This window comes from Triturus cristatus, chromosome 1_1 (assembly GCF_964204655.1).
Source record: "Triturus cristatus chromosome 1_1, aTriCri1.1, whole genome shotgun sequence".
Lineage (NCBI taxonomy): Eukaryota > Metazoa > Chordata > Amphibia > Caudata > Salamandridae > Triturus > Triturus cristatus.
Genome location: NC_140579.1, coordinates 221,397,385 through 221,424,442, shown reverse-complemented (window position 1 = coordinate 221,424,442; position 27,058 = coordinate 221,397,385). Strand labels below are relative to the sequence as shown.

The window sequence follows — 27,058 nt, the reverse complement described above, 5'->3', positions numbered from 1 at the left end:
GGTTAAAACATGTTGACCAACCACTCACTAGGTGCTTTGAACCTATAATTATCCAATTAAGCACTCAGGTGCCAAGACTGCTATATAACCCACATGAACATTACCTTATCAAAGAAAGGTTACAGGATTTCTTTACTTATTAAACTACCCATCAAAAGAAATGCATGCATGGTAAAATGACTCAACTGATGCCTTCTTCACAAATACTTAGATCCCATTTATTGATACAGCCATGATACCATTCCCTGTCTTGTTAAACAGCTTTCAAAGAGAAGTGAAGTGCACAGACAGCAGAATGGCAACAGACCTTTGTTATTCAATCTAAGTGGATCATTCAACGCAACCCTGTAATCTTTCTTCAAAAGGTGACGTATGGAGAGGAGGAAATGGAATAGAAGAATTTGCCAACAGCCACTGCTTGGAGGGTTTGTGGCTGGAGAAGTCTCCCAACACTGCATTCCCATTGGGGCCTACTGGTACAGTGCGATGGCTACAGGAACTGCTAGTAAGCATTTCACTTAGACCATAATATTGCGTTACTTAGAGCCACTCAAGAACGAATGTGCTGGCTTATCAGGTTAACATTTGTATTTGGCCAAATTTTGTGATTTAGAGCAAATCACATGATCTCCCTGTGCTTCAGAAGATCAATTTAGAAAAACATAATATCAACAAACGGAGTGAACAACAATATTGAGCACTTCATAATAGTCTGACAATCACAACAATCTGTATTGAAGAAGCATTATGTTAGACTGCCCAGGCAGGTCTTTACAGAGCCTTACAAAACATTTAATTAAATTAACATTTGTAAAGCAATTCAGCTTTCTTACAAACTGCACCCTAGCCCCAGACTCACCTCATTGATTCATTGATATTCTTATTCTCTTTTACTGAAGTTTCAGTCCAGCCGATGAACACGTTTTCTCTGCTGAAAAGGTCAACCTCCTCCTTTGTCATAGCCCAAGGGCACAGGTCGCACTATAAAAAGAACAAATCACATTGATGGGAGCGGACAGGTGTATAAGAAATGCATGTACTTTACAATTCTTCAGTTCCTTGCAACACCAACAGAGGACACATCTTTCACACTGCAAAAAATATGTTTTTCTTGCTGTCAACTCACTTTATTGAATCTGGTTTATGTGCATTACTTTCCAGGCAATTTGATCAAAGTTTGAACAAAAACGTGCTTTATCTACTCTGTGGGCTTTCATCATGCCCATCAATTTTCATTGGTTCTTTCAACTGCCTTTCAAAAGTCCTTTATTTTAATTGGTGAAAGGTTGCTATTTGTCCTGCTTTTGGGCGTGTTTTTTATTTTCATGGCTACTGCCCCTGTTACATGGCTACTGCCCTCGTTACATGTTCCCCTATTGTTTTGTTTACTTATGGTTTGTTCAGCGCACTCTTTCTCCTTGACTTGGTCCCACGCCATTTATGGATTGTTTTATTTTGTTTCTGCCCGTTTTTTACAAAATGTGGGCGTTTCTTACTGTACACGTTCACCTGATGTTGTACAAACACACTCAAAGGGAGTTCAAATAATTGTCATAGTACAAATTGGCATTTGTAATTTCGGTTCCATTCCAATTCGCCATTATATATATATATACTAGTTAGCCATCTATTTAGAAAGACAACAGCAGGGAATAGTCTGTTAAGAGTTGATAGTTGTCATCCACCCTCACTGATTCAAAGTATTCAGTATGGCGAGTTATTGCGAGCCAGAAGGAACTGCAGCACTGATGAGGGATTTACCAACAAAATGAAAGTTATGACACAAAGGTTTAAGGAAAGAGGATATAGCAACAAAACAGTTCAAAAGGCAATTGAGAAAGTTGTATTGTCAGATCGAAATGAGTTGCTTATTCCAAAACACAAGGAAACAGAAGAATCAAAAATTTGATTCATTACGAGGTACCATAACCAAACATGGGAACTTAAGAAGAGTTTAACAAAATACTGGGATGTCCTTAACAGATCATGACCTGGCTATACCTATTGGTCCAAATCCAGGAATAACATTTAAAAAGGCAAGATCATTAAAAGATACTCTTGAGTCATTGCCTAGTAAGTCCTGAGAAAACTAATAATGAGATTACAGGCTTTTTTACATGTAATCATTGTAAAGCTTGTAAATACAGTAACAGCTGTAAAACAGTAAATCTAGCAGAAGACCAGAAACTCTACGTGATTGATTAAACCTTACCTGTAACGCTGAGTATGTGGCTTGTGTATTGTTATGTCCATGTAGGCGAGCATACATAGGAAGTATGATTCGTAAGGCAAAGAAGCGTATACTTGAACACATTTGCGCCATCCGATGGCAATAAACAATACCCTATAACACGTCATTTTAAAACCCATCACAATCAAAATTGCAATTTATTAAAATTTGTGGTCCTCAACAGAATTCCATATCGGGAGAGAGGGGGCAATTGAACACTGGAATTGAGGAGATTGGAATCTAAGATGATTATTAAATATAACACCCTTCACCCAAGTGGATTAAATATGGATGAAGAATTAGCTGTACATTTAGGCTGAATAAGAAGTTTAAATACGGTCAATTACTTATTCCTTCCTTCTGTATAGGTCTTTGCCTTGTTAATATACATGCATGTTGTAATTGGATTTTAATTGGTACTTCCTGTGTTGGTTTTGTTTCAGATACAAGAATGCGGAAATGCAGAAGAGCTTTTAGATCTTAAATCCTGTCAGGCCATCTGGCTTTTGTTTATGAAATCATGGTGAAATATGGTATTATAATTATCATGAAATAGGACGAAATTCATTTCATGTATTGCCCACTTGGGCTGAATTGATTACAGGTCACAACTGTTTGCTTTATAACTGTATTGACATCGATGAGAGTTTGGGAATTGACACTATTTGGATAATCATGGGAAGGAAATCATTTATACCTCTGGTTCATTGTGTCTTAAAATGCATGAATAGGTAATAGTTATTGTTAATGTCAAATCCTGAGTCTCGTTTAATGGCCCACTGGGGCTTTAGATGGATGGCGTAAATACAGATTGAACAAATCTGTCACAACAACAGGATGTGATCTTCTCATTAGGGAGAATCCCTTTAAATGAATATGAGACAGTGAGCAAGTAGGAAGGTCGAATGACAAAGAATGGGTGTGAGAGAACAAGGTCAAAGTGGCAAATAGGCAAAAGTATGAGCAAGAGAGGAAAAGGACAAGTGGCGAACAGGCAACAATTGAGTGAGTGCAAAAGGTCAAGGATGCACAGATGCATAAAGGGGGAGCAATAAGATCAAAGAAAAAGAGGTCAAAGGCTAAAGACCACAACGAAAGTGGAGAAGAGGTGAGACAGCAGGGGTGCAAGAGAGAGAGGCAGCAAGAGGTCAAAGAAAAAAGAAGTACCTGGAGGAGGAGCAAGGAGGGATTGCTTAGCTCCTGTGATAGACCTGGGTCCGTAAGGGCTAGCCCTGGTCTGAAAATTGGGCACAAGTAAGAGGCGCAGACAGGGCCAGGCACAGCATGCTTATTGGCTGCTCTGCGCTGCAGCTGCCATTAAATAGGAGAGAGAGGGGCAGAAGATCAAAGGTGGTGGGCGGGCTGGAGCGAGTGACAGGAAGCAGGAGGAACTGTGGTGCAGCAGAAGTGGGAAAGGCCGCTGCAGGGGATAGTGAAAGCATGGGGGAAAAGTCACGTAAGAAGGGTTGTGAATCAAGAGGATGCAGAAGTAGAAGATAATAAGGAGGGAAGAGTGGCTGCAAGGGCCAAAAGCTGGCCGACAGAGGCAAAAGGATAAAGAGACAAAAAGCAAATAAAGAGGCAAAAGTACCTAAAAGAGGGCAAAAGATCAAAGTGGCAAAGAACGAGTGAGAGACTAAGAGGCAACATGGTAAAGAGTCAGGGGAACAACTGAGAGAGAAAAAAGTCAAGGAGGCAAAGATTGAGAGGGGAAGCAATAAGATCAATGAAAAAGATGTTAAAGGCGGAAAGACAGCGGAGACATCATGGTGCATGACATCACATGGCACATTACATTACATGTGACATCACAGGAATTGACATCATAGGAAGTGGCAACACAAGCCACGACTTTAATATGTACGTGTGATGTAAAGGGCTCTGACACTGCTTTGGGATGAGTAGAGCTATACAAGAAAAAATCGTGGTACTTAAATTATTTCAATGCCTCGTCAAGCGCTATATAAATTACATTTAGTTTCATGTAAATAGTGGGAGAGACCAACACATTTGACATTCTTACAGTGCATGCAAATCTAGTAAACAGAGCCTGAACAAAGTGAAAAGCTGCCTCTCTTAAGTATATGTGAAGTGCTAACCTTTGTTTCCCCTCTGCTGCATTTGCTTCTAGGTGTGAGGCTCCTGACTGCTCCCAGCCAGGAGACTCCAACAAAAGGAGGCCGGATGACCTCACAAATTTGACCTTTGTTATCTCCCAGCTAAAGTCTGAAATAAATAACACAGCCCCCTCCCCCTTGCACTTTGTTGCAGATGGAAAGCAGAGAACGTGCAGGCGCTGCTGAAAGTGTCCTGGTGTTTGGAAATTACACTGAGATGAGTTCAGCACATTATTTAGTGGGGCCCAACTTCTTGGCAGGGTGGATAGCGTTCACCCTGTGAAAATAGTGGGTGGACACTGTCCACCCACGTGTACCCCCCCCGACTCGCGCCCTGCATGTGAGAGCAAGAGGTCGGAGAAGAAAGGAAATAAGTACAAGGATGAGGAGCAGGACTCCTCACTATAGCAACTGAGCTTGATCTAAGCCTGGTCAGAGAACTGGGCACTGGCAAGTAGCGCAGGCAAGGCCAGGCAGAGCGGGCCTAATCTTCTTACTCGCAGGGCAGAAAAAACAATGCAAAGGTCACATGTTCATTAAGTGACCAAGTCCTGCATGGACATCATCCTAGAGAGTACTCATTCGGCATGACTTTCTCTCTGCCATGCACCCAAATGAGTACTCAAGGGCAGAAAAGGGAGGCAGGCAATGAGGAGGGAGAAGCAGAAACTGTGCCCCCAGAACAACAGCAAGCACAGGAGGTAAGGATCACCAGCTGCAGTATCTGTGCTATACTACAATCAGTGCATGAAGATTTGTTCTTGGGAGTGGACCATATTTGTTATTTGTCAAACAATGCGGATTTGCATCATAAGAAATATCACACAAATCCATATCGTCTTTAAAAAAGAGATTAAAAAAATAAAGTTTAAAAGTAAAGTAAAACTGGTTTAACAGAAAAAGTTCCAAAATAAGAACATTAAAAAAAACATCAAAGCGAAAAATTATGTATGCATTTACTGAAAAACAAAAGTTTAAGTATTGTTAGAAAAATCACCTAAAAACCACAAGAGCACTGAAATTCGCCAGTTATAAGATAAACTAACCATAACTGGTTCTCCAATAAACACTGCTCATGACCTCACATATGACATCACTGACGACATGTTAAATGACATCCCTGAGGACATCTCAGACAGTATTATTGATAACATACCCGATGAGATAATCCCCGAGATTACAATAGACATTACGTTTGATTCATGGACCTATTTAATATATATATTCTGTAATGAGCTGTTTTGGACTTATTTTTTGGGTTATTCTTTTAATATAATATAGTGCAAAAAATATCACTGTAGATTATTATCGGTCATCTGTGTTAATATGCAATATAATTGTGGCACGCTCGTTTTGTAATAGGATTTTTATGTAACGGTTATATAGCCATCAAGTGCATTGTGTTTCATTACATTTTGAAGCAGAAGTATATGTCTTTGTAACTATTGTGGCTGTATGGCAATTCAACTCCTACTCTTAGTTACAGGGAAACACTGAATATAATGCTATATCTCTTCATGCTGGTTTTATCTTGGGTGTAAGTTTTGTGTTTCTATTCAGAGTTTTTGAACTATTCCCTATGATGTCGGTAAATTTAACTAGACATATGTGACCATACAGAGAAAAGGTACCTCAAGTATGGTCTGTATGATAATGTGCATGTCTTTATTTTAATTAACTGAATTAGCAAAAAGCTACCATAGGTTATCACGCAGGGAATATAAGTCCTAAAGAAAGCCTAATGACTATTCGGGGTAACACATTGGCTTAAACATGTCGACCTAAATCGACACCTGGGAACATTAAATATTGATAGTCTCAGAACTTTAACCTAGCCCCTAATTCTATGCCATTAAAATGTTCACTTTTAGGATTTGGAGGTTATTTTAATTCCCCCCCACACCCCCTGCCTTTACTCGTTGCTACCACACCAGGAACTCCGCTTACAAACGCGTTGAGTCCACCCAGACACATTCAGTGTTTGGGTGAGGGCCCAATGATGAAGCATGCCACGGGTGGTACCTGTGGGTTAGGACCCTAATACAAATATATATATATATATATTCACAGAAAAAACCATAGGTTTCAGGGGTGTTATAGTTAGCTGCCCATTTCACTCATACAAAACCATAGAAATTACTCCGTTATAGTTAGTTCTGCTAACTATAACTCACGCGCCCGCAATGCACTGCTGATGATGTCACATATTGCATCATTCATGACATGGTCAGTGACATCACTGATGACATCACTGATGACATCATCCACTGAATGTGGTTTAGTTTGAAATTTAAATATGTATTATATATATACCAATCTGTATTGAAGATTGAGTGGATATATAACTGTCTGGATGGAGGATTTAGTAGCTGTCTGACTGTCTTTTTAAGTGAGTAATTAAAAGTGTCTCACTTAATACATGGATTAGTAACTAAACTATGTGAATGTGTGCAGCACTGTCTCTGTTGTTGTATAATATGCTGCATCAGTTGATCACCAACTACATGAATGTGTATATTAGTTATTGATTAGTTGGGTGAGTATTTGTATGGGACAATGAGTTTGTGTGTGGTTGGATGGGGTGTGTGTACCTCTATGCATAGATGTGTGAATGGTTGATTGACTAGGTGTATGGGTTTAAGAGTGCTTGTGGAAACAGTTGTTTGGGTGACTGAGTGTATTTATTTGTGTGTTGGTGAGCGAATATATGTTTTAGTTGTACATCTTCAACAAAGTAAAAAAATAAAAGGCATTGTATGTGAGAGTTGGTGTACATAAATAAGTATGTGTAAGAGTCAATGATTGTGAGAGAAATGATGCTTTTTTAACATGTTAACGATGAGTTACTATGTGTTTGAATAAATGAGGTGTTGTTGGATAATTGTGTAAGTGAGTAACTTTAAGTGCGATACATTTTTTTCATGAGTGAGTAGGATGACTGCAAAACCGACTAAGATGACTGCTGATGTGTCAATGTCTATATATGTGTATAAGTGCATTTGAATGTGTTCTATTAATTAATGACTGCATGTATAGATGATTCTGTTGTTGAATGGGTAGTTGTGTCTGTAGACTTAGGAATCAGTGAGTGGGTATGTAGTAACTGGTATTGGTGTGTCAATGGTTTCAAATATGGTACTCTGTATTTTACAGTGAGTGATGAAAGGTTATACTAGTGTATGATGAGGTGTATCAGATTGTTACGTGGATGATGTCATCAGTGATGTCATTTGAGATGTCATCAGTGATGTCACTGACCATGTCATGAATGATGCAATATGTGACATCATCAGCAGTGCATTGTGGGCGAGTGAGTTATAGTTAGCAGAACTAACTATAACGGAGGAATTTCTATGGTTTTGTATGAGTGAAATGGGCAGCTAACTATAACACCCCTGAAACCTATGTTTTTTTCTGTGAATTTCTAAGGTTTTTTAAATGCTAATTTCTAACTATAACGTCTCTCAAACCTATGTTTTTTTTCAGTGAATTTCAAAGGTTTTTTAAATGCTAACTTTTAAGTGTGATAGTAGTTATATCTATTTTTTTTGTACTGATTTTCTACCGTTTTTTTAACTGTTTATTTATAAATATTTTATTCATTAAATAACATTATATATTTTTCTGAAAATTGCACCAAAAAAATTGTTTTTATTAAAACTGAAATATTGATTAATTTTCTTGTTTTCATTTTTTATTTTAATATATTTATATTATTTTCTTTTTTTAAAAAAATCTAATTTTATTCGGAGTCGCGCACTCAAAGTGTACACATCACGGTGGGTGCGTGCATTCTAGCCGCCATTTTAGATAAGTCATGAAGGATCCGCGTATGGTGTGCGACGGCTGCGTGTTTTTCAGTTACATCATCTACATTTAATTTCACGTGATATGCGCGATTGGTATGCGACCAGTCTGCGACTCCTGCTCCCACGCATTTGCGACACATGCGCATTACGGTACGAGATGTTTGCGCGGTTGCGGGTCCTGCGTGACATCATATACGTGCTGGGGCGTGCTGGGTGCGCGACTCCCGCAAAAAAAAATGGATGTTCCAAAATGATATGTATGTGTCTTTAATATACATATTAAGGCAAGAGATTATGTAAGATATTCATCAAAATAATATATTTGTACTTATAATAAACCTATATTATTTTTAAACATATTTTCGCGAAGTCGGGTGCGTGCATCGTGAGTGCAGAAAACCAGGTCAGCAGAGCTGCTGTAGAGCCAGAGAACCAGGTCAGCAGAGCTCCTCTAGAGCCTAAGAACTAGGTCAGCAGAGCTGCTCTAGAGCCAGAGAACCAGGTCAGCAGAGCTGCTGTAGAGCCAGAGAAACCAGGTCAGCAGAGCTGCTTTAGAGGGAGAAAACCAGGTCAGCAGAGCTGCTTTAGAGCCAGAGAACCAGGCCAGCAGAGCTGCTTTAGAACCAGAGAACCAGGTTAGCAGAGCTGCTTTAGAGCCAAAGAACCAGGTCAGCAGAGCTACTCTAGAGCCAGAGAACCAAGTCAGCAGAGCTGCTTTAGAGCCAGAGAACCAGGTCAGTAGAGCTGCTCTAGAGCCTAAGAACCAGGTCAACAGAGCTGCTCTAGAGCCAGAGAACCAGGTCTGCAGAGCTGCTGCAGAGCCAGAGAAACCAGGTCAGTAGAGCTGCTTTAGAGGGAGAGAACCAGGTCAGCAGAGCTGCTCTAGAGCCAGAGAACCATGTCAGCAGAACTGCTTCAGAGCCATAGAACTGGGTCAGTTGAGCTGCTTTAGAGCCAGAGAACCAGGTCAGCAGAGCTGTTGTAGAGCCAGAGAACTATATCAGCAGAGCTGCTCTGTAGCATAAGAACTAGGTCAGCAGAGCTGCTCTAGAGCCAGAGAACCAGGTCAGCAGACCTACTGTAGAGTCAGAGAAACCAGGTCAGCAGAGTTGCTTTAGAGAGAGAGAACCAGGTCAGCAGAGCTGCTTTAGAGCCAGAGAACCAGGTCAGCAGAGCTGCTCTAGCTGACACTGACTGAGTGACACTGACTGAGTGACACTGACTGATTGACACTGACTGACACAGATTGACTGACACTGATTGACTGACACTGACTGACTGACACTGACTGACACTGATTGACACTGACTGACACTGATTGACACTGACTGACTGACACTGACTGACACTGACTGACTGACTGACACTGACTGACTGACACTGACTGACTACTCTCTACTACTCTCTCTCTACTACTCACTCTCTACTACTCTCTACTACTCACTCTCTACTACTCTACTACTCTCTACTACTCACTCTCTACTACTCTACTACTCACTCGCTACTACTCTCTACTACTGACACTGACTGACACTGACTGACTGACACTGACTGACTGACTGACACTGACTGACTACTCTCTACTACTCACGCTCTGCTACTCTCTACTACTCACTGTCTACTACTACTCTCTCTACTACTCACTCTCTACTACTCTCTACTATTCACTCTCTACTACTCACTCTCTACTACTCACTCTACTACTTTCTACTACTCTCTACCACTCACTCTCTACTACTCTACTACTCACTCTCTACTACTCACTCGTTACTACTCTCTACTACTCACTCTCTACTACACTCTCTAATACTCTCTCTCTACTACTCTCTACTACTACTCTCTACTAATCACTCTCTACTACTCACTCTACTACTCTCTACTACTCACTCTACTACTCTCTGCTGCTCTCTACCACTCACTCTCTACTACTCTACTACTCGCTCTCTACTACTCACTCTCTACTACTCGCTCTCTACTACTCTTTACTACTCACTCTCTACTACTCACTCTCTACTACTCTCTACTACTCTCTCTGCTACTCACTCTACTACTCACTCTCTACTACTCTCTACTACTCACTCTCTACTACTCTCTACTACTCTCTCTGCTACTCACTCTACTACTCACTCTCTACTACTCTCTACTACTCACTCTCTACTATTCTCTACTACTCTCTCCTACTCTCTACCACTCACTCTACTACTCTACTACTCACTCTCTACTACTCTCTCTCTACTACTCACTCTCTACTACTCACTCTACTACTCTCTACTACTCACTCTCTACTACTCACTCTCTACTACTCTCTACTGCTCACTCTCCACTACTCATTCTCTACTACTCGCTCTCAACTACTCTCTACTACTCGCTCTCAACTACTCTCTACTACTCACTCTACTACTCACTCTCTACTACTCTCTCTACTTCTCACTCTCTACTACTCTCTCTCTACTACTGACTCTCTACTACTCTCTACTACTCACTCTCTACTACACACTCTCTACTTGCTCTCTGCTACTCGCTCTCTACTACTCTCTAGTACTCACTCTCTACTACTCCACTACTCTCTACTACTCACTCTCTACTACTCTCTGCTACTCTCTCTCTACTACTCACTCTCTACTACTCTCTCTACTACTCTACTACTCTCTACACTACTCTACTACTCTCTCTACTTCTCACTCTCTACTACTCTACTACTCTCTCTACTTCTCACTCTCTACTACTCTCTCTACTACTGACTCTCTACTACTCTCTACTACTCACTCTACTACACACTCTCTACTACTATCTACTTCTCACTCTCTACTACTCCACTACTCTCTACTACTCACTCTCTACTACTCTACTACTCTCTCTCTACTACTCACTCTCTACTACTTACTCTCTACTACTCTCTACTACTCTACTACTCACTCTACTACTCTCTACTACTCACTCTCTGATACTTTCTCTACTACTCTCTACTACTCGCTCTCTACTCTCTACCTCTCTACCTCTCTCTACCTCTCTCTCTACTACTCTCTACCTCTACCTCTCTACGTCTACACCTCTACCTATACACCTCTATCTCTCTACCTCTCTGTACATGCACACATATGCACATATATATATGCATATATATGCATCTGCATTTATATATATGTATGTGTGTATATATATATATACACATATAAACATATAAATATAATCTGCATATCTATATAAATATAAATGCATGCAAACATATACATATACATATATGCATACATATGCATGGTATGTACATGAAAGTTTGAAAAACTCTAATACAAGCAAAGCTAAAAAGCCACCTAATTACAAACAGAATTGCTTTAACTTAAACGAGGGCGAGACCTATTGCATTTTCAATGCTTGTTTACTTTGATTCCATCAAGAAGGCATTCAGATGTGTCACACATTTTCCATAAATTCTGAATGGTAGCACTCTAGTTGCTCATTAGATCACTGTAGTAAAGCTACTGCTCACCAGGGAAGTCTGCTGCTGGTATTCAAAGTGCATGTTTCAGTCTGCATGTCAGAATTTTTTTATGAAATGGAAGAGGATTTGAGAAGTCAAAATGTGCCCTAATCTTTCTTTCTGCAGCACTAATCATAATTTCTATGGCAAAATGAACCCCCTCATTTTGTTCCTTTGCAAATTAAATGTTTTAAGTGTTACCACTTTATTCCAATTAAGATGGCATCAGGTGTGCCATACTTTTGTCATAAGTAAGACTGTTAGCGCTCTAGTTGTTCTTTAAAACACTCTGGGACATTCTGTCATTGGGCTATACTTGGGCTACATCTCTGTGATATTTGTGCTACATTTGGGCTCTTTTGTCTCTGGTGGCCATCTTGGGAGACTTGTTATGAAGTTTCCTAATTTCCTCATTTACTACAGTCTCCTCAGTAGGCATACTGTCAGTTTTTTACTTTGATTCAATGAAGAAGGCATTCAGATGTGTCACACATTTGCCATAAATTCAGAATGTTAGCACTCTAGTTGCTCATTAGATCACTGTAGTAAAGCTACTGCTCACCAGGGAAGTCTGCTGCTGGTATGGAAAGTGCATGTTTCAGTCTGCATGTCAGAATTTTTTAATGAAATAGAAGAGGATTTGAGAAGTCACTCAAAATGTGCCCTAATTTTTCTTTCTGCAGCACTAATAATACATTCTATGGCAAAATGAACCCCTAATGTTGTTCCTTTTTAAATTAAATGTTTTAAGAGTTACCAAATTCCCATCAAGATGGCTTCAGGTGTGCCATACGTTTGTCATAAGTAGGAGTGTTAGCGCTCTAGTGGTTCTTTGGAACACTCTGGGAAACTGCAGTAGAACACAAAGGAATCAACTGACAGTCTCTGCCCTTGTTGGATGTACATGTTTTACTGAGAATGTCAGACTTCATTCTCACATGACTAAGAAAGATAATGTGAATTTACAGAAAATATGCTCTCAGTTTAGCTTATAGATCACCTTCCAAATCTCTGTGGGAAAAGCATGTGAAAACAGTTTTCTCTCAAACATGATTCATGATATCCCAGCAGAAGGCTTTTTCACATGGTAAAATCACCTTAGAACATACCACAATTCCTAAAATGAGTATGGTACCATCAACAAATGATTTATAATGTAACTAAAGTCTAAAAACCTTCTATTAACTGCAATGCTTTTTAATGAGGTGCTATCATGTATATTGGTCCCAAGATGGCTGCCAACACTTCTTGGTTGAAGTGCTGACAGCCAATCAGATCTCACAATGAGATGTGTGGTTAGGCTCCGCCCAGATATATATGTGATAGTACTTTTGATTTTCTCAGGAACTACTGAACGGATTTACACCATTTAAGCAAAAGGAATGACTCTGAACCAAGGTCTACCTTTCTGCCAAATTTGGTGTAATTCCGTTCAGCAGTTCGGGCTGTAGCTGCGTCAACAGGTCCTATGGGAAATTGCATGGGGAAAACACGTTTTGGGCCCCCCCTTTTTCTGAGCCCCCGCTTGACGAATCACCACGAAACTTTCAGGATTGGAGCGGACCGGAGCTGGCCAAAAGTTTGGAAAATTTCGCGAAGATTCGTCAACCGGCGCCAGACTTATTGGGAATAGAATGTTGCGGATTTCCTATGGAAAATAGGTCCTAACTATAACTGCCTACTGGCGACTGCCAGTAGGTAAAATATATATATATATATATATATATATATGTATATATATATAATTAGACAAGAAAATATAATTACAAAAGGTAATTGACGACACCACACGACACTGAAAATCTGAGGAAATGTGAGTGGAGCACCGATTTACCTGGGTGCCTGGTTTTACCAGTCTCGGATACACTGCACACATGCACTTTATGAATGCTGGGTCTTCCCTCTATTGGTGTATTTACGGTTTTCTATTCAGAGTGCACATATCATGGTAGCACCCTGAGCGTGGTGTTATATTACATGCGGTGTCGGTCTATGATAATAGGTGTGTTGCTGTAATTTAATGAGTGCTTCAATTGTTACAATAATATTGTGGTACAATGTAGTCATTGTTTCACGTTGAGATGGTGAACAGAATAAACAAAGGATATAATCTCTCTACAAGAGACAGGCGCTAGAGTGGTTCCGGTGGGACAGAGTCTGGTGGAATGAAGATTAGTAAAGCTGGAAGTTCATGAAGGTTTCAGAAAAGTGTGAGGTCTGTAAGGTGGGATAACTCTTTTCAGTCGGCCTTACTATAGTGTATTTGTTTCCATGCTATTTATTGCTTTACTATTTTGTTGTGGTGCACTTTTTTGTATGTTGTATGTGTGTTGCTTTTTCTTTTGTCTTTCCCAAAAAGGAGCGGATATGTTGTGTTAAAGTGTTGTTTGTTACAGCGTCAGCTGTTCTAGCATTCTTCCCCGTTTACTCTATCTGTGGAACTTGAGAATATTGGAATGTTAGTATTTAAACCTGGAACAATTGGAGGTGGTAGTGGCCAGCTGCTTGATGTGGCCAAAAATAAAGAATTTTCTAGAATTCCTTGTATGGAGTACCTTAGAGTACCCTGCCCCGTCACATGTGAACACTACCCAGGTGGCGCAGCCGGCTACTGCGTCCACACTTCAGGGTTTTCTGTGTAACAGTGGGGCCACTGTCGTGGACTAGCACATTTATCCTTTGAATTCAGTAACATTTGCACCATGGAGATGGGCAATATTAAACATCAATTATCAACGCAAGGAAATTCGGTTCTCGGTGAACTATCACTCTGTGGAAGTCTCGGTGCCTGTCCAAACCCTCGAGGAGTGTCAACACAAAAATGCCGCCATCTGGACTTCTGGAGCCCCATTCTCACCTTATTGGCGAGCAGGATGCAGGGCACCGGGGCGCCGTTAGCCAGCGTGACCTTGCTGTTCAGATCTTCCTTCCATTTCTGGCTGTTCAGGAAGGAGGCCTGGTTGGTGACGTCAAACATGATCACACAGGCTGCGGCCTCCCTGTAGTACAGGCGAGTCTTCGAGGTAAAGCGTTCTTGGCCTTCGGAAAAGAGCACAACGTAATAAAACATGCATCATGGGTACACCTTGCCCACCTAAAACACGCCGACACACCCCTGCATCCAGAACTCAATGCAAATGCCATTTTGTTTGATAGAGTTCTGTTTAGTACCGCCTCCAATTTCAGTAACTCATAAGGTAGCACAAAACGTATTAAAGTAAATGTATACTTTTTACGAAAATAGGATGTATAAAAAACGCACACCAAGATTCTCATATAAGCATTTCATATAAACTACACAAATGTCTAAAAATCTGTCAAACTGCGTTGGTCAGTGGCCTAGTCCACTGTCATTACTGAATTTTGCTGAAAAATCGCTCGAGTACATTATAAAAACAAAAATCTGACTTTGCCATGCATGTCACAACGAAATTAAGCACAGACCAAAAAACACACAGATAAGGATACAATACAATAGAAAAACACAAGATGACAAAATACCATACCAAGCATGGGCATGAAATAGGTGTGGCTTTAATGTGCTGCATCCTCCAGTCACAAAAGCATGCAGCTAGCTTTCTCTGCCTTCACAAGGGAGCATCTCACAACCTGCACTAATACAGGTATAGTGCGCACCCTACATTTACACAGACATTCCCACTTGCCACGCCAAACATACTGCCTACCCAGCACTCCTACGCCTCACATCTACAATACACCCAGAACTTGCTCTATACTCACACGTCACGTCCCCTGCACTCTTACACCACGCACCCACCACTCACTCACCCACCCACCCACCATCTACATACACTCATCACAAACACCACTTACACCGATCCTTCAATTACCTGGCGGTCACCCTCCATACTCACACATCTGTCACCGTGCCCTCCTACTCGGTAGGTGACTGATCTAATAGGAGAAGATGGGGTTTCCTAAGTCACGTCTCGGGAAATTGCAAACGAGTTGCACAATACTATGTCGCCTTCTATAAGACTCGGCCATAGGCCGACACCACTCAAATAGAAAACTACCTGGGAGAATTGACAGTCCCAACCCTGACGGGGGGGGAAACGACGGGCCCTGGAGCAGGACATAGGCCTCTCGGAGGTACTGACGGCCATTGTCAGTCTAAAGACAGGAAAAACCCAGGGTCCTAATGAGATACCAGCCAAACTTTTAAAGAAAAACGCTGGACTCCTGGGTCCATACTTGCTCAAATGTTCAGGGAGGCCAAGGAGGTGGGTGCCCTGCCGCTAGACAACAAAGGCACTACTATAGAAGTGATTCATAAACTTGGTAAACCTACAACACAATACAGTTCCTATCACCCGATCTCTCTTTTGAACATTGAGACGAAAATATTGGCTGTAATATTAGCATCCAGACTCATATCGGTAATTACCAATTTAATACATATGGACCAATCTGTCATTATGCCCAAAAGATCAACTAGGCTCAACCTCCGCAGACTCTACAACTGGCTTGAGGCGGGTCAATTTCGGAAAGTTCCCCACATAACCCTGTCCCAAGATGCCATGAAGGCAATTGATGCTGTCCACTGGCTCTTCCTGAAACAGGGCCTGGCGTGGTATGGCTCCAAATGTATTACCTGGATAGACCTCTACAAAAACCCGGTCCCCAGAGTCAGAGTAAATGGAGAACTTATCATTGAATTCCCCATCGAGAGGGGTACGAGACAAGAGTGTCCTCTATCACCCCTTTTGTTTGCCCACGTCCTGGAACACCTAGCCTGATTAATTAGAACACATCCGGACCTACCAAGCTTTAGAGCTGTGGGCTACCGCATCAAATGGGACAAGACTAGCCTCTACCCGGCTAGAGGACCCTTCACTGAGCGGGGCTGACCTGGGCAGTTGTGAATCGATAGACACCCAGGTATTTAAACCCTGGCCTATGTGACTTCCAATAAAGAAGCCCAGACCACAACATTTGGAGGGTACTTGCTGACTTCCATGGGGACGTTGAAAGATGGAGGACGCTGCCTCAGATCCTAGTAGGAAAGGCAGCTATGTATAAGATGGTTACACTCCTGAGGCTCTTGTATAACCTTCAAAATACCTACCATAAGATCCCAGATAACAGTTTTATTAGAATAGATAATGAAGTCTGCACGCTGCTTTATAATGGGAGACAGCCTAGAGTGGCACTGGGGACACTGCAGAGGAATCAGTATAATGGAGGCATTTCCCTGACCAGCATCCAGACATACTACTGGGCAGTGCACTTAATTAACAAGTTACTTACCTTCGGTAACGATATATCTGTAAGAAACATTAGTTAGTTATAGATTCCTTACCTTAGAATTACCCCCAGGCGTCCGACTGGATCAAGTTTTTCCATCAGCAGTACCTCTACGCGTCGGAAGGTGGCGTCGGTCGGCTCCGCGTCCTTCGTTGGCGTCATGGTCGCCGAGATGACGTCGCAATAGCTACTTAGATGCCGCAGTCGCGCGCTGACATCAGTTCTGTACACGACTTTCCGCGCCAGAAACGCAGAGCCATGCAAGACACTGACCACTGGTGCACAAAACTAGGGCCCTGAAAGGATGACCTTAACCCTAGAAATCGGTCCGCAGAACGGGGAGGATGGGTGGGGCGGTAAGGAATCTATAACTAACTAATGTTTCTTACAGATATATCGTTACCGAAGGTAAGTAACTTGTTCATCTGAAAGAAACACGTTAGTTATAGATTCATTACCTTAGAATAGATACCCCAGCAATACCAACCGTGGTGTTGGGTCTGCGGACCAAGATCACACCATAAAGTCCTGGAGAACAGAACAGCCAAAGAAGCCGGACTTGACTGTCCAGGCAGTAGTGTTTGGTAAACGTGTGCAGCGATGCCCACGTAGCTGCCTGACAGATGTCATTCAGAGGAACTCCCCTTCCCAAGGTAGTAGTGGCTGTCGTCGCCCTGGTGGGATGGGTGCGTAACCCCACTGGAGGCTCCTCCTTAGCCAGAGAATAGCATGCTTTTATTCACAAAACGACCCATCGTGAAATGGTTTGCTTGTGTACAGCCCGACCTTTCTTGGCACCCACGTAGCCAACAAAGAGTTGGTTGTCCACCCGGAACTGTTTTGTGCGATCCAGATAGAAAGAAAGCACACGTTTTGGGTCCAGACGGTGGAGCCGCTCTGCCTCTTTCAAAGGATGTGAAAAGATGGTGGGCAAAGTGATAGTCTGCCCGATGTGGAAGGCAGTGACAACCTTGGGCAGGAAGGATAGACAAGTCCTAAGGACAACTTTGCCTGGATGTATAGAGTGTAAAGGAGGTTTAGAAGAAAGCGCCTGGAGCTCACTCACTAGTCTGGCTGAAGTGATGGCCACCAGGAACGCAGTTTTGAGAGTCAAGAGCCTTAAAGGACAGTTGTGAAGCGGCTCAAAGGGAGCACACATTAAAAAATTTAAAGCCAGGTTTAAGTCCCACTGAGGCATAACTAAGGGAATAGGAGGAAAGAGATGAGTTATGCCTTTCAAGAAGCGACTTACAATTGGGAACTTGTAAAGGGAAGGCTGATCTGGAAGCAGAAGGAACTGAGAGATGGCCGAAAGATAGCCCTTGATAGTGCCCAGAGCAGAGCCCTGATGAGCGAGAGAAAGAAGAAACAAGAGAACCTCAGAAAGAAGGGCAGAAAGGGGATACACAGTCTTTGCTGTGCACCGTGCCACAAATTTTTTCCACCGGCAGGCGTATACCGTCTTAGTCGAGGGACGCCTGGCTGCCAAGTTTACATCACAGACTTCAGGAGGCAGGTCGAAAGATGTCAACTGCTGCCGCTCAATCTCCACGTAAGGAGGTGGAGACTGGACAGGTTTGGGTGGAAGACCGTCCCCTGCTGCTGCGACAGACGATCCTCCCAAAGAGGCAGTCTGATCGGAGGATAGATGGCCATGTTGAGCAGCTCGGGATACCAGACTCTTCGTGCCCAATCTGGAGCCACAAGAATGACTTGGGCCCGGTCACACCTGATCATCTTCAGTACTCTGCGCAGAAGTGGTATAGGCGGAAAGGCGTACAACAGACCGCAACGCCACTTGCGACAAAAAGTGTCGCCTAGTGAGTGCCGCCTTGGATATTCCAATGCGCAGAATTGCTGACATTGCTCGTTCTCTTTGGTGGCGAATAGATCTAACCAAGGCTCTCCCCACTATTGAAAGAGATCTTGCACCATCTCCGAGTGAAGACGCCATTCGTGATCCATCATGCACCTGTGGCTGAGTTAGTCTGCCCTGATGTTCCAACCATGTCCAGAGGCGGAGGGCCTCCTGACATAGGGTCCACAGCCCCACCCCACCCTGTTTGTTGCAGTACCACATGGTGGTGGTGTTGTCCATGAACACCTGCACTACTCTTCCCCGGGCAGAGGGAAGGAATGCTTTCAGTGCAAGACGAATGGCCCGGAGCTCCAGAAGGTTGATGTGGAGCCTGGACTCGGCCAGAAACCAGAGGCCTCTGATCTCCGCCTCTCCCATGTCGCTGTCCCATCCCAGAAGGGATAAGTCCGTCACCACAATGTGGTCTGGTTGGGGAAGGGAACGGGATCTGCCATTGACCCAATCCTGGTTCGTGAGCCACCATTGCAGTTGTCGACCAGTGCCCTACGAGATCTGGACGCAATCGGACAGATTTCCCTGATGCTGCGCCCACTGGAACTTCAGGTCCCACTGCAGTGCCCGCATATGCCACCTGGCATGGTCGACTAGTAGGATGCAGAAGGCCATGAGGCCCAGCAGCCTCAGAGTCAGTCTGACCGAAACTCGGGATAGAGTCTGAAAGATCAGAATCATAGCCTGAATATCCCGGACTCGCTGCTCGGGAGGATAGACCCGAAACTTTGTCGTGTCCAGAACCGCTCCGATGAAGAGGAGCTTCTGAGAGGGAATCAGGTGTGACTTCGGCACATTGATGGAGAACCCCAGTGAATGCAGAAGGTTGGCCATAGTCTGGAGGTGGGAGACGACTGTCTGGGACGAGCCCGCCTTCAACAGACAGTCGTCGAGATAGGGGAATACTGAAACCCCTGACCTGCGCAGATGAGCTGCGACCACCGCCATCACTTTCGTGAACACCCGAGGGGCGCTGGCAATGCCAAAGGAGAGTACAGTAAATTGAAAATGTTCATGGCCTACCGTGAACCATAGGGAACGCCGGTGGGCCGTCAGGACGGGGATGTGAAAATAAGCATCCAGTCTTCCGGGTTGAGGGCGGACAAGACCTGAACAAGAGTCAACATTTTGAACTTCTCCTTCCGGAGGGAGTGGTTGACGTCCCTGAGATCCAAGATAGAACGCAGGCCCTTGTCCTTCTTAGGGACCAGAAAGTAGTGGGAGTAACAGCCACGACCTACTTCTGGGACAGGAACGCGCTCAATGGCTCCCTTGGCCAAGAGAGCCATAACTTCCTGCTGGAGAAGGGCCAGATGATCCTCCGACATGTGGTGGTACCTTGGTGGCATGGCTGGAGGGGTAGTCTCGAAGGGGAGGGAGTAGCCCCTTCGGACTATTTGTAAAACCCACCTGTCTGACGTGATGGTGCACCAGTGGGGGAGGTGATGGCGAATCCTGCTGCCCACTGGCGTTTGATGGGCCTGAAAGGTCGGACTAGGAGGGTTTGGAGGCTGCTGCAGAGAGGGGGTTGGTGGACTGGCCCGCCAGCTGGCCCTCGGAACCATGACGGTTGTTCCCACGTCCCCGGCCATGCGAAGGTTGGGTAACCTGCTGCGGCCTGTGGCTCTGGATGGGATGTAGCGGGGCACCGCTTCTGTAGCCACGAAATGGGCGAAAAGCAGACTGCGCAGGGCGGGTGGAGAGCCCCAAGGACTTGGCCGTAGCCCGTGAGTCCTTGAAACGCTCTAGAGCGTGGTCTGCTTTGTCGCCAAAAAGGCGACGGCCATCGAAGGGCATGTCCTTCAAGGTATTCTGGACATCCCCCGAAAAACCAGTCGACCTCATCCAGGCGTACCTACGAAGTGCTACCGACGTTGAAATGGTTATGCCCAGAGAGTCGGCGGTGTCCAGCCCACAACGTATCGCAAACTTCGCAGCATCACTCCCTGTGGCAACAGCCTGGGAGAGCAATGCCCCAACCTCCTCCGGACACTGAGGCAGCACCTGCGCCACCGTATCCCACATCGAGTGTGAATAATTGCCCAAGAGACATGCTGTGTTTACGGACCGCAGTCCTAAGCTGGCAGAAGAGAAAATTCTTTCCAAGATGGTCCAGCTTCTTGGATTCCCTTTCCAGTGGAGCGGTTAGAAAGGCGCTTTTGGAAGTGGAGGCTTGGACCACCAAGCTCTCCGGGGTGGGGTGTTGGGAAAGGAAAGTGGGGTCACCCGGGGCCGGACAGTGGCGTCGGGCAATCATCCTGTCCACGGGAGCCCACGTGTTGGGCCTGGACCAAGTGCCCAAAAGGATGTCAGTGAGGGCCTCATTAAAAGGTAGCAAGGTCTCCGAAGCGCTCGCAGCCAGTTGAAGCACCTCTGTCAGGAGGTTAGTCCTGTCCCCCACCGTAGGAAGCTCGAGGTTGAGACGCTCCCTCCTCCTTAGCCACAGTAGGAGGAGACAACATGCCAAGGTCAGGGGAGGTGTCAAAAGCAATGGCATCTCCCAGTTCCTCTCTCCAGTCTTGTTCACTATCCACTATCCACCTGGTCAGATATAGGGTCACCTGACCCCTTCCAGTCCTCCTCCTTCTGGGTGCCATTTTGGTTGACAAGGGTCCCAGGAGTGAACAGGGGCATAAAAACCCGGGATGGAGGCCGGGGTTGACGCCGACCGGCATCAAACGCGGTAGTGGTGCAGGAGTAAGCGGCGCTGGTGGAGGCATAATCAGGTCAACCGATGTCAACTCGGATCCAGGCCTGGATCCAAGGAGGCCCTCCGGCAGAGAAGGCCTAGGCCCCCCAACCGAGCCCGTGGGGCCCAAAGGCGCGCCGGCAGATTCGGGCCACCCAAAGATGGCATGAATCACCTCGTAGAACGTACAAAGTCGACTCTTCGGGCTCCGTGCGCGGAGCTGCGGGAGGGGCACCACCTGCGTCCCTCGTCGGGTCGGCCGACCAACGAGGAGAAGTCAAATAGCGACGATGCTTCTTCGTCTTTTTCTTATGCTTCGACTTACCCGACCCAGAAGACTTCAAAGACTTGGACAAATGGTGGTGGCTCCGTGACCGGTTCCTCGACCTCCCTCATGACTGGGACCACGAACGGCATGGAGCCGACTGCCGGTGCTCAAGCAGCTTTCGGGACCGTTCCCGCAAAGCCTTCGGTGCCATCGACCAGCAGTTGGAGCACGACTTGGGGTCGTGGTCGCGCTCCAGGGAAAAAAGACACACGCGGTGCTGATCAGTCACCGACATCATCTGATGACAGGAACCGCATGGCTTGAAGCCGGGCATCCCTCGTGCACCTTAGGAGTTTAAGACTCGAAAAAGAAGTTGACAAAAGTCAAGAAAAAGTCAGTCAAAAAGTGACTGGAGGTACCGCACTTCCCGGATCTGCGCTGGCTGGTGCGGAAATAGAAAGAACTGACGTCAGCGCGCGAGGGCGGCGTCTAAGTAGCTACCGCGACATCATCCCGGTGACCACGACACCAACAACGGACGCGGAGCCGACTGACGCCACCTTCCAACACGCAGAGGTACTGCGGACGAAAAAACTTGCCAGATCCAGTCTGACGCCTGGAGGTAATTCTAAGGTAAGGAATCTATAACTAACGTGTTTCTTTCAGATAATTGTCAATAACTGGGGGGAATATCCCCAGGGATCACCCACCATATGAACTGTGGAGGACCCAATTCCAAAGCCACTCATACTTGCATTATCTGTACAGGGGGAAGGGGTCAAAGAACATACAAGCAGCAATCCAGATGACCATTTACGCCTGGAAAGCGGTGCAGTGACTGCTGAAATGGAGCACAAAGGTGACCTAGGAGACACCCCTATAGGTGGGAACACGTTTTAAGGAATTTGGGAAGCTGAAGGGTTTTGGACTGAGGGACACTATCGGAATCTCTAAGCTGGGTGAATTCATGGAGGATAGTACACTGATCCCCTTTAGTTCCCTACAGCGGAAATATCATCTACATAATGCCCAATATTTTAAATGCCTGCAACTGCAGCACGCAAGCGGAAAAGATCATACTAGAAAACGTCCTGGAGAATGCACTATTGGAAGGGAGGCTCCTTCAAGGTGAGACAGCAGGGAAAGCAGTCTAAGAAAACTATTCTCAATAACGTACCAGATACCCTGATGAAAATGAGGGCAACATGGGAGGATGCAATGAGGAAATTAGACAACACAGATTGGGAGGCAGCCCTGATACACCCAAAGGAGGTGACAATCAAGTCCCACTTATGACTTATTCAGGATATATTATGATGGGGCCTGTTCACATAGATTTGGTAGGGCCAGTGGTCGAAGTGGGCGGGAACGGCAGGGCACGGCGTGCTCCTACTTCTTTAATTCTATAGCTTCCGTTCCCCTACTTTTTTATTTTGAACATGCGTCCCGGGACGTAAGAAATATCCACGGCCTTAGAGAAGGCTTGGCATTAGTGGCTGTTCGGGGACGGGCGGGGAGGAGGGAAGGAAAAGGTCTCCGTCTCTTACTTCCTGCCCAGACGAGACAAGGAAGGTGTCCGCTTCTGCTCTGCCGCTGGCAGCTGCCCCCCCCCCGCCCTCTTTCTTACTCCTATTCCCTCTCTGTCTGTCTAACTCCTCCTCACTTACCGAAAATCATGACTCAAGAAATGATTCTCACCCTCTCTTTCTTCCTGTCGTTCATTTGTTCACCTGTGAAATGGATGCAAAAAAGAAAACTTTTGCTGGAAATGCCGTTTTTACATTTTTCTATTCCAAAGTGCAGCCTCGGAAATAAAAGGTTCATAATATGAAAAATCAATAATAAAAACAAGACGGAGTTCTTAAAGTGGCCAGATTGCTTTTATTCAAACCCCAAAAACATTAGCGTCACTGTACCGGGTTTGCCAGTGAAGTGCTGTTTTCCCCCGGTGGGGAAGTGCGCCAAACCTGGAGGTACTGCAATACCTGGTTGAAGGGTGGATTGGAAAACAAAATGTGTGCCGAGTCTTTGTGTTCACCAATGTGGTCTTTTTAAACCATACTGCTTACGTTTTGTAAGCATATAAGCAGTGGACATTGAAATGGGTCCTTTCGGGGCCCTGTAGTTTTCAGGCAAAAATTCTCGTTGATTTCTGCATAATGATTGTAAAAGTTCACCATGTTGTTCCTGCTTACATTTCACACGCTTTATTTAATCTTTCATTCCCTATGAGTGTTTGTTTTTTCCAGGATAGTGTTACTTTTTCCTTTAGGCAGCATATTGCTCTTGCCTAGTGCGTAATTTGAATTGAGTCGCATTCAGTTGTTTATAGCAGGTCAAATTGGATTGTAGTTGAAGGCAGTGTGAATTTCTCTCAGTGGGGCAGTATGGTGTTCAGTGAGGGAGCGGATGTGGCACTGCGGGCAGAGCTGCCGAATTTAGAACTAGGAAACTAGGTTCAGCCTTCATGAACAATCCCCCAGACCACTCTCCTGAGGGAGCACATTGCCATGCTAGACCTTAGAAGGCCCTGCAAAACCGGAGAAGCCCTGGTGTCTTAGCACCAGCAGGTGTACCCTAGCAGTGGCAAGTGTGGGTTCACCTTGAAGGCTTGCTCACCACAATCCATACTGAAGTTCACCTCCAGTCTTGTGGGCAGGCCTACGAAGTAGCAGACCCTAGAGCAACAGTGACTGTCACTGAGGTCGCAGGTCCCCTGAGAAGAGCTGGCTCCAGGGTGGTGCTACCAGTGTGACTGCAGCGGGTGCTGACTTTGAGTGGGGGAGTTGTAAATTATGGTTTTAAAAGCACTTGCTGCCTCCTTCCTGGCCTACAGCAATTTTCGGCAATAACAAAAATGTCATGATAACTCCGGTGAATAAACTTCTTCCTAGAGAGAGATCGGAGTTTTGTCTAGTGGAAGTTTTGACTCATAGAAAGATAGTGCAGAGGGTTAACGTGCCTGCTGCAAAGAAAATGTACCATGCCCATCACAAAGTGCACATATTGTAAATAGGTCAGTGGGTTACTGCTTTTGTCACTAAGATCCTTTTGTTACTTGCAGTTTGTAAGTTAAAATCCTAACATAGAACAGTGAGCTATTAACTTTCATCTAAGAGCTGCATACAAACTGCAAGGTATAAACTAGAGCTTTATGGTTTTTTCCCTAAGCCTTTGATTATCCTAATGTTGCAAAAAGTGTTCATTTGGATAGAAATCAATAATGATTATTAAAGAGAACCCCCAATCATGGTATTAAGTTTTAAATTCTGAGTTTGTGTTTCTCCAGATCAATAACTATTAAACTATACTGCCTGCTAATATGGTTGTCATGTGACTCCTACTCCTTATAGTCCTTTGTCTTATGTAACATTTCCCATACAGTGATTTACACACGTAAAATTGATTGTCTCTGTGTATATTGCTGACGACAGAAACTCCATGGCTCGGAAACAAATGGCTTGTGCCTCCACTTTTAAGCATATTTGGGACATTCTGTGATTAGAAACATATTCCTCTTTGTGAATTTATTTTAATGTCAATAACTCATATTAATCGTTAAATAATCATGTGTATCCATTGGTTGAATTGCATAACATAATAAGCTGTAACTGGTCAGTGAAATGGCAAACAAATACTAAAGAGTGGGATGTTTTGCAATCCTGGGCACACCTCTAACTCTGTCCACTGACCCCATCCTCGGGTTATTCCCGCCCTCTGATTCTCCGCCCACAGTTCCCCTACTTTTTTTCCCCCACTTCGACCACTGGGTAGGGCAGACACCCCCTAACTATCTGAGATGTAGGGACGAGGATGGGTCATTTATGCACACAATATGGCCTTGCCCCTTGATAAGTTCATACTGGACCACAGTAGTGGAGGAACCTAATAAGATACTGGGTGAATGTCTATGAACAAACTATAAGTTCGTCCTGTTGGGGATATTTAGGGAGGTAGACATACTCAGAGCCAAACTGCTCTTTAGCAATCTGGGTCTCGTAGTGGCGAAGAAAGATGTGGCCAAACACTGGGGTACCCCTGAGCTGCCCACTCTCAGAAAATGGAAAGTAGGGATGGACCTCTATATGGTAGCGGAAAAAAGTCACCTATAAGGCAGGAGTAGGCCCGAGAAGTTTTAAAAAGTGTGGGGTCCATCGCTCAAACACTATGATATAGACACGGGAGACGGGAGGAATGGGCTCTCCTCTATGTACTATCCTGAAAAGTACTGTTAAAGATGGTGGAGTCTTCGACCCACTGTGGTTGGATTGTGGTGGACAAGCCAATATTGTACTGTATTATTGTTACTCTGTACGATTGTACATTGAATCCAACTTAACACTGTTGAGGAATGTGATGTTTTGCATCATTTATTGTTTAAACAAAAAATCTAATAAAATATTAAAATAAAAACAAAAAGGAATGCCATAATAAAGGGTTATCCCCTTCCACTCTAGCATCTTTGAAAACATTCCTGTACTCCACAGCAATATTTTTAACATCTACAAAAACATATGATCACATTCCACCCATTCTAAAAGGCCTGCACTGCTGACACTTCGAGGCCTGACTTAAATTTAAGATTGGATGTGTATATCACAAAACTAGTCTACTAAAGAATCCATCTTGCTTACAAAACCTGTTCATTACCCCAGAAAGCCAAAAAGGACTCAAAAGCAATGACCCATTTCTTTTAAAAATACCAAACTAAAAATCTTTCCAAGCACAAAACCGGATCTCCTCTGTGGCAGCTTCATCATTTTAGAAATTCCCCACATGAGCGAAGACACCCAAACCTCTCCTCACGTTCAGGAAGCACTTGAAAACTCATATTATGAGAATATTCAAGAAATAGAATAGTTCTCTTACACTGTGCAGCTACTGTATTATACTTGTTTCTCCATCTAGACTGTCGCTTTTCCCTAAATTAATCAAATTCCTGTCCACTCTTTGTTCTTATGTGATTACATTAAGTTTCTTATGAACGGGAGAAATGTCAGTTTGGTACGGTTGTGCTGAAAAAAACCCATTAAATAAATAGGAGATTTAAAGGGGTGTTTTCTAAAAAAGTGATGACTGTAGCTTGGAAAGCCAGTCAGTGTTTGCTTTAAGATGTGCAATGGTCCGGGGCCGAGGTACAGGAGAATATTAACACTAAAAGTTCAATGCCCAGTCAGTACGGCTTCTTTTCTTTTATAGTAAAATACAAGGACTGCCACAAAGATAAAGGAACAAAACAAACCAAAACCGCCTGGCAGATAAAGAGTTGCAAAAATGCTAACTAAGGACTGCATTTGCACAAGAACAAACTTTAGGTACTAAAGAAATC

At 44.1% G+C, this 27,058-nt stretch overlaps 1 protein-coding gene across 1 annotated transcript in view; it reads right to left on the bottom strand.

The window, feature by feature from the left end:
• Nucleotides 1-855: 855 nt before the first annotated feature.
• Nucleotides 856-27,058, bottom strand: part of LOC146870019 (ras-related protein Rab-29-like) — a 37,553-nt gene continuing 11,350 nt past the window's right edge. The window contains exons 2-3 of the mRNA XM_085640897.1: nt 14,492-14,673; nt 856-981 (exon numbers count right to left, since the gene is read on the bottom strand). Coding sequence (XP_085497023.1) covers nt 856-981; nt 14,492-14,673 — 308 coding nt within the window. The remainder of the gene's footprint in view (nt 982-14,491; nt 14,674-27,058) is intronic.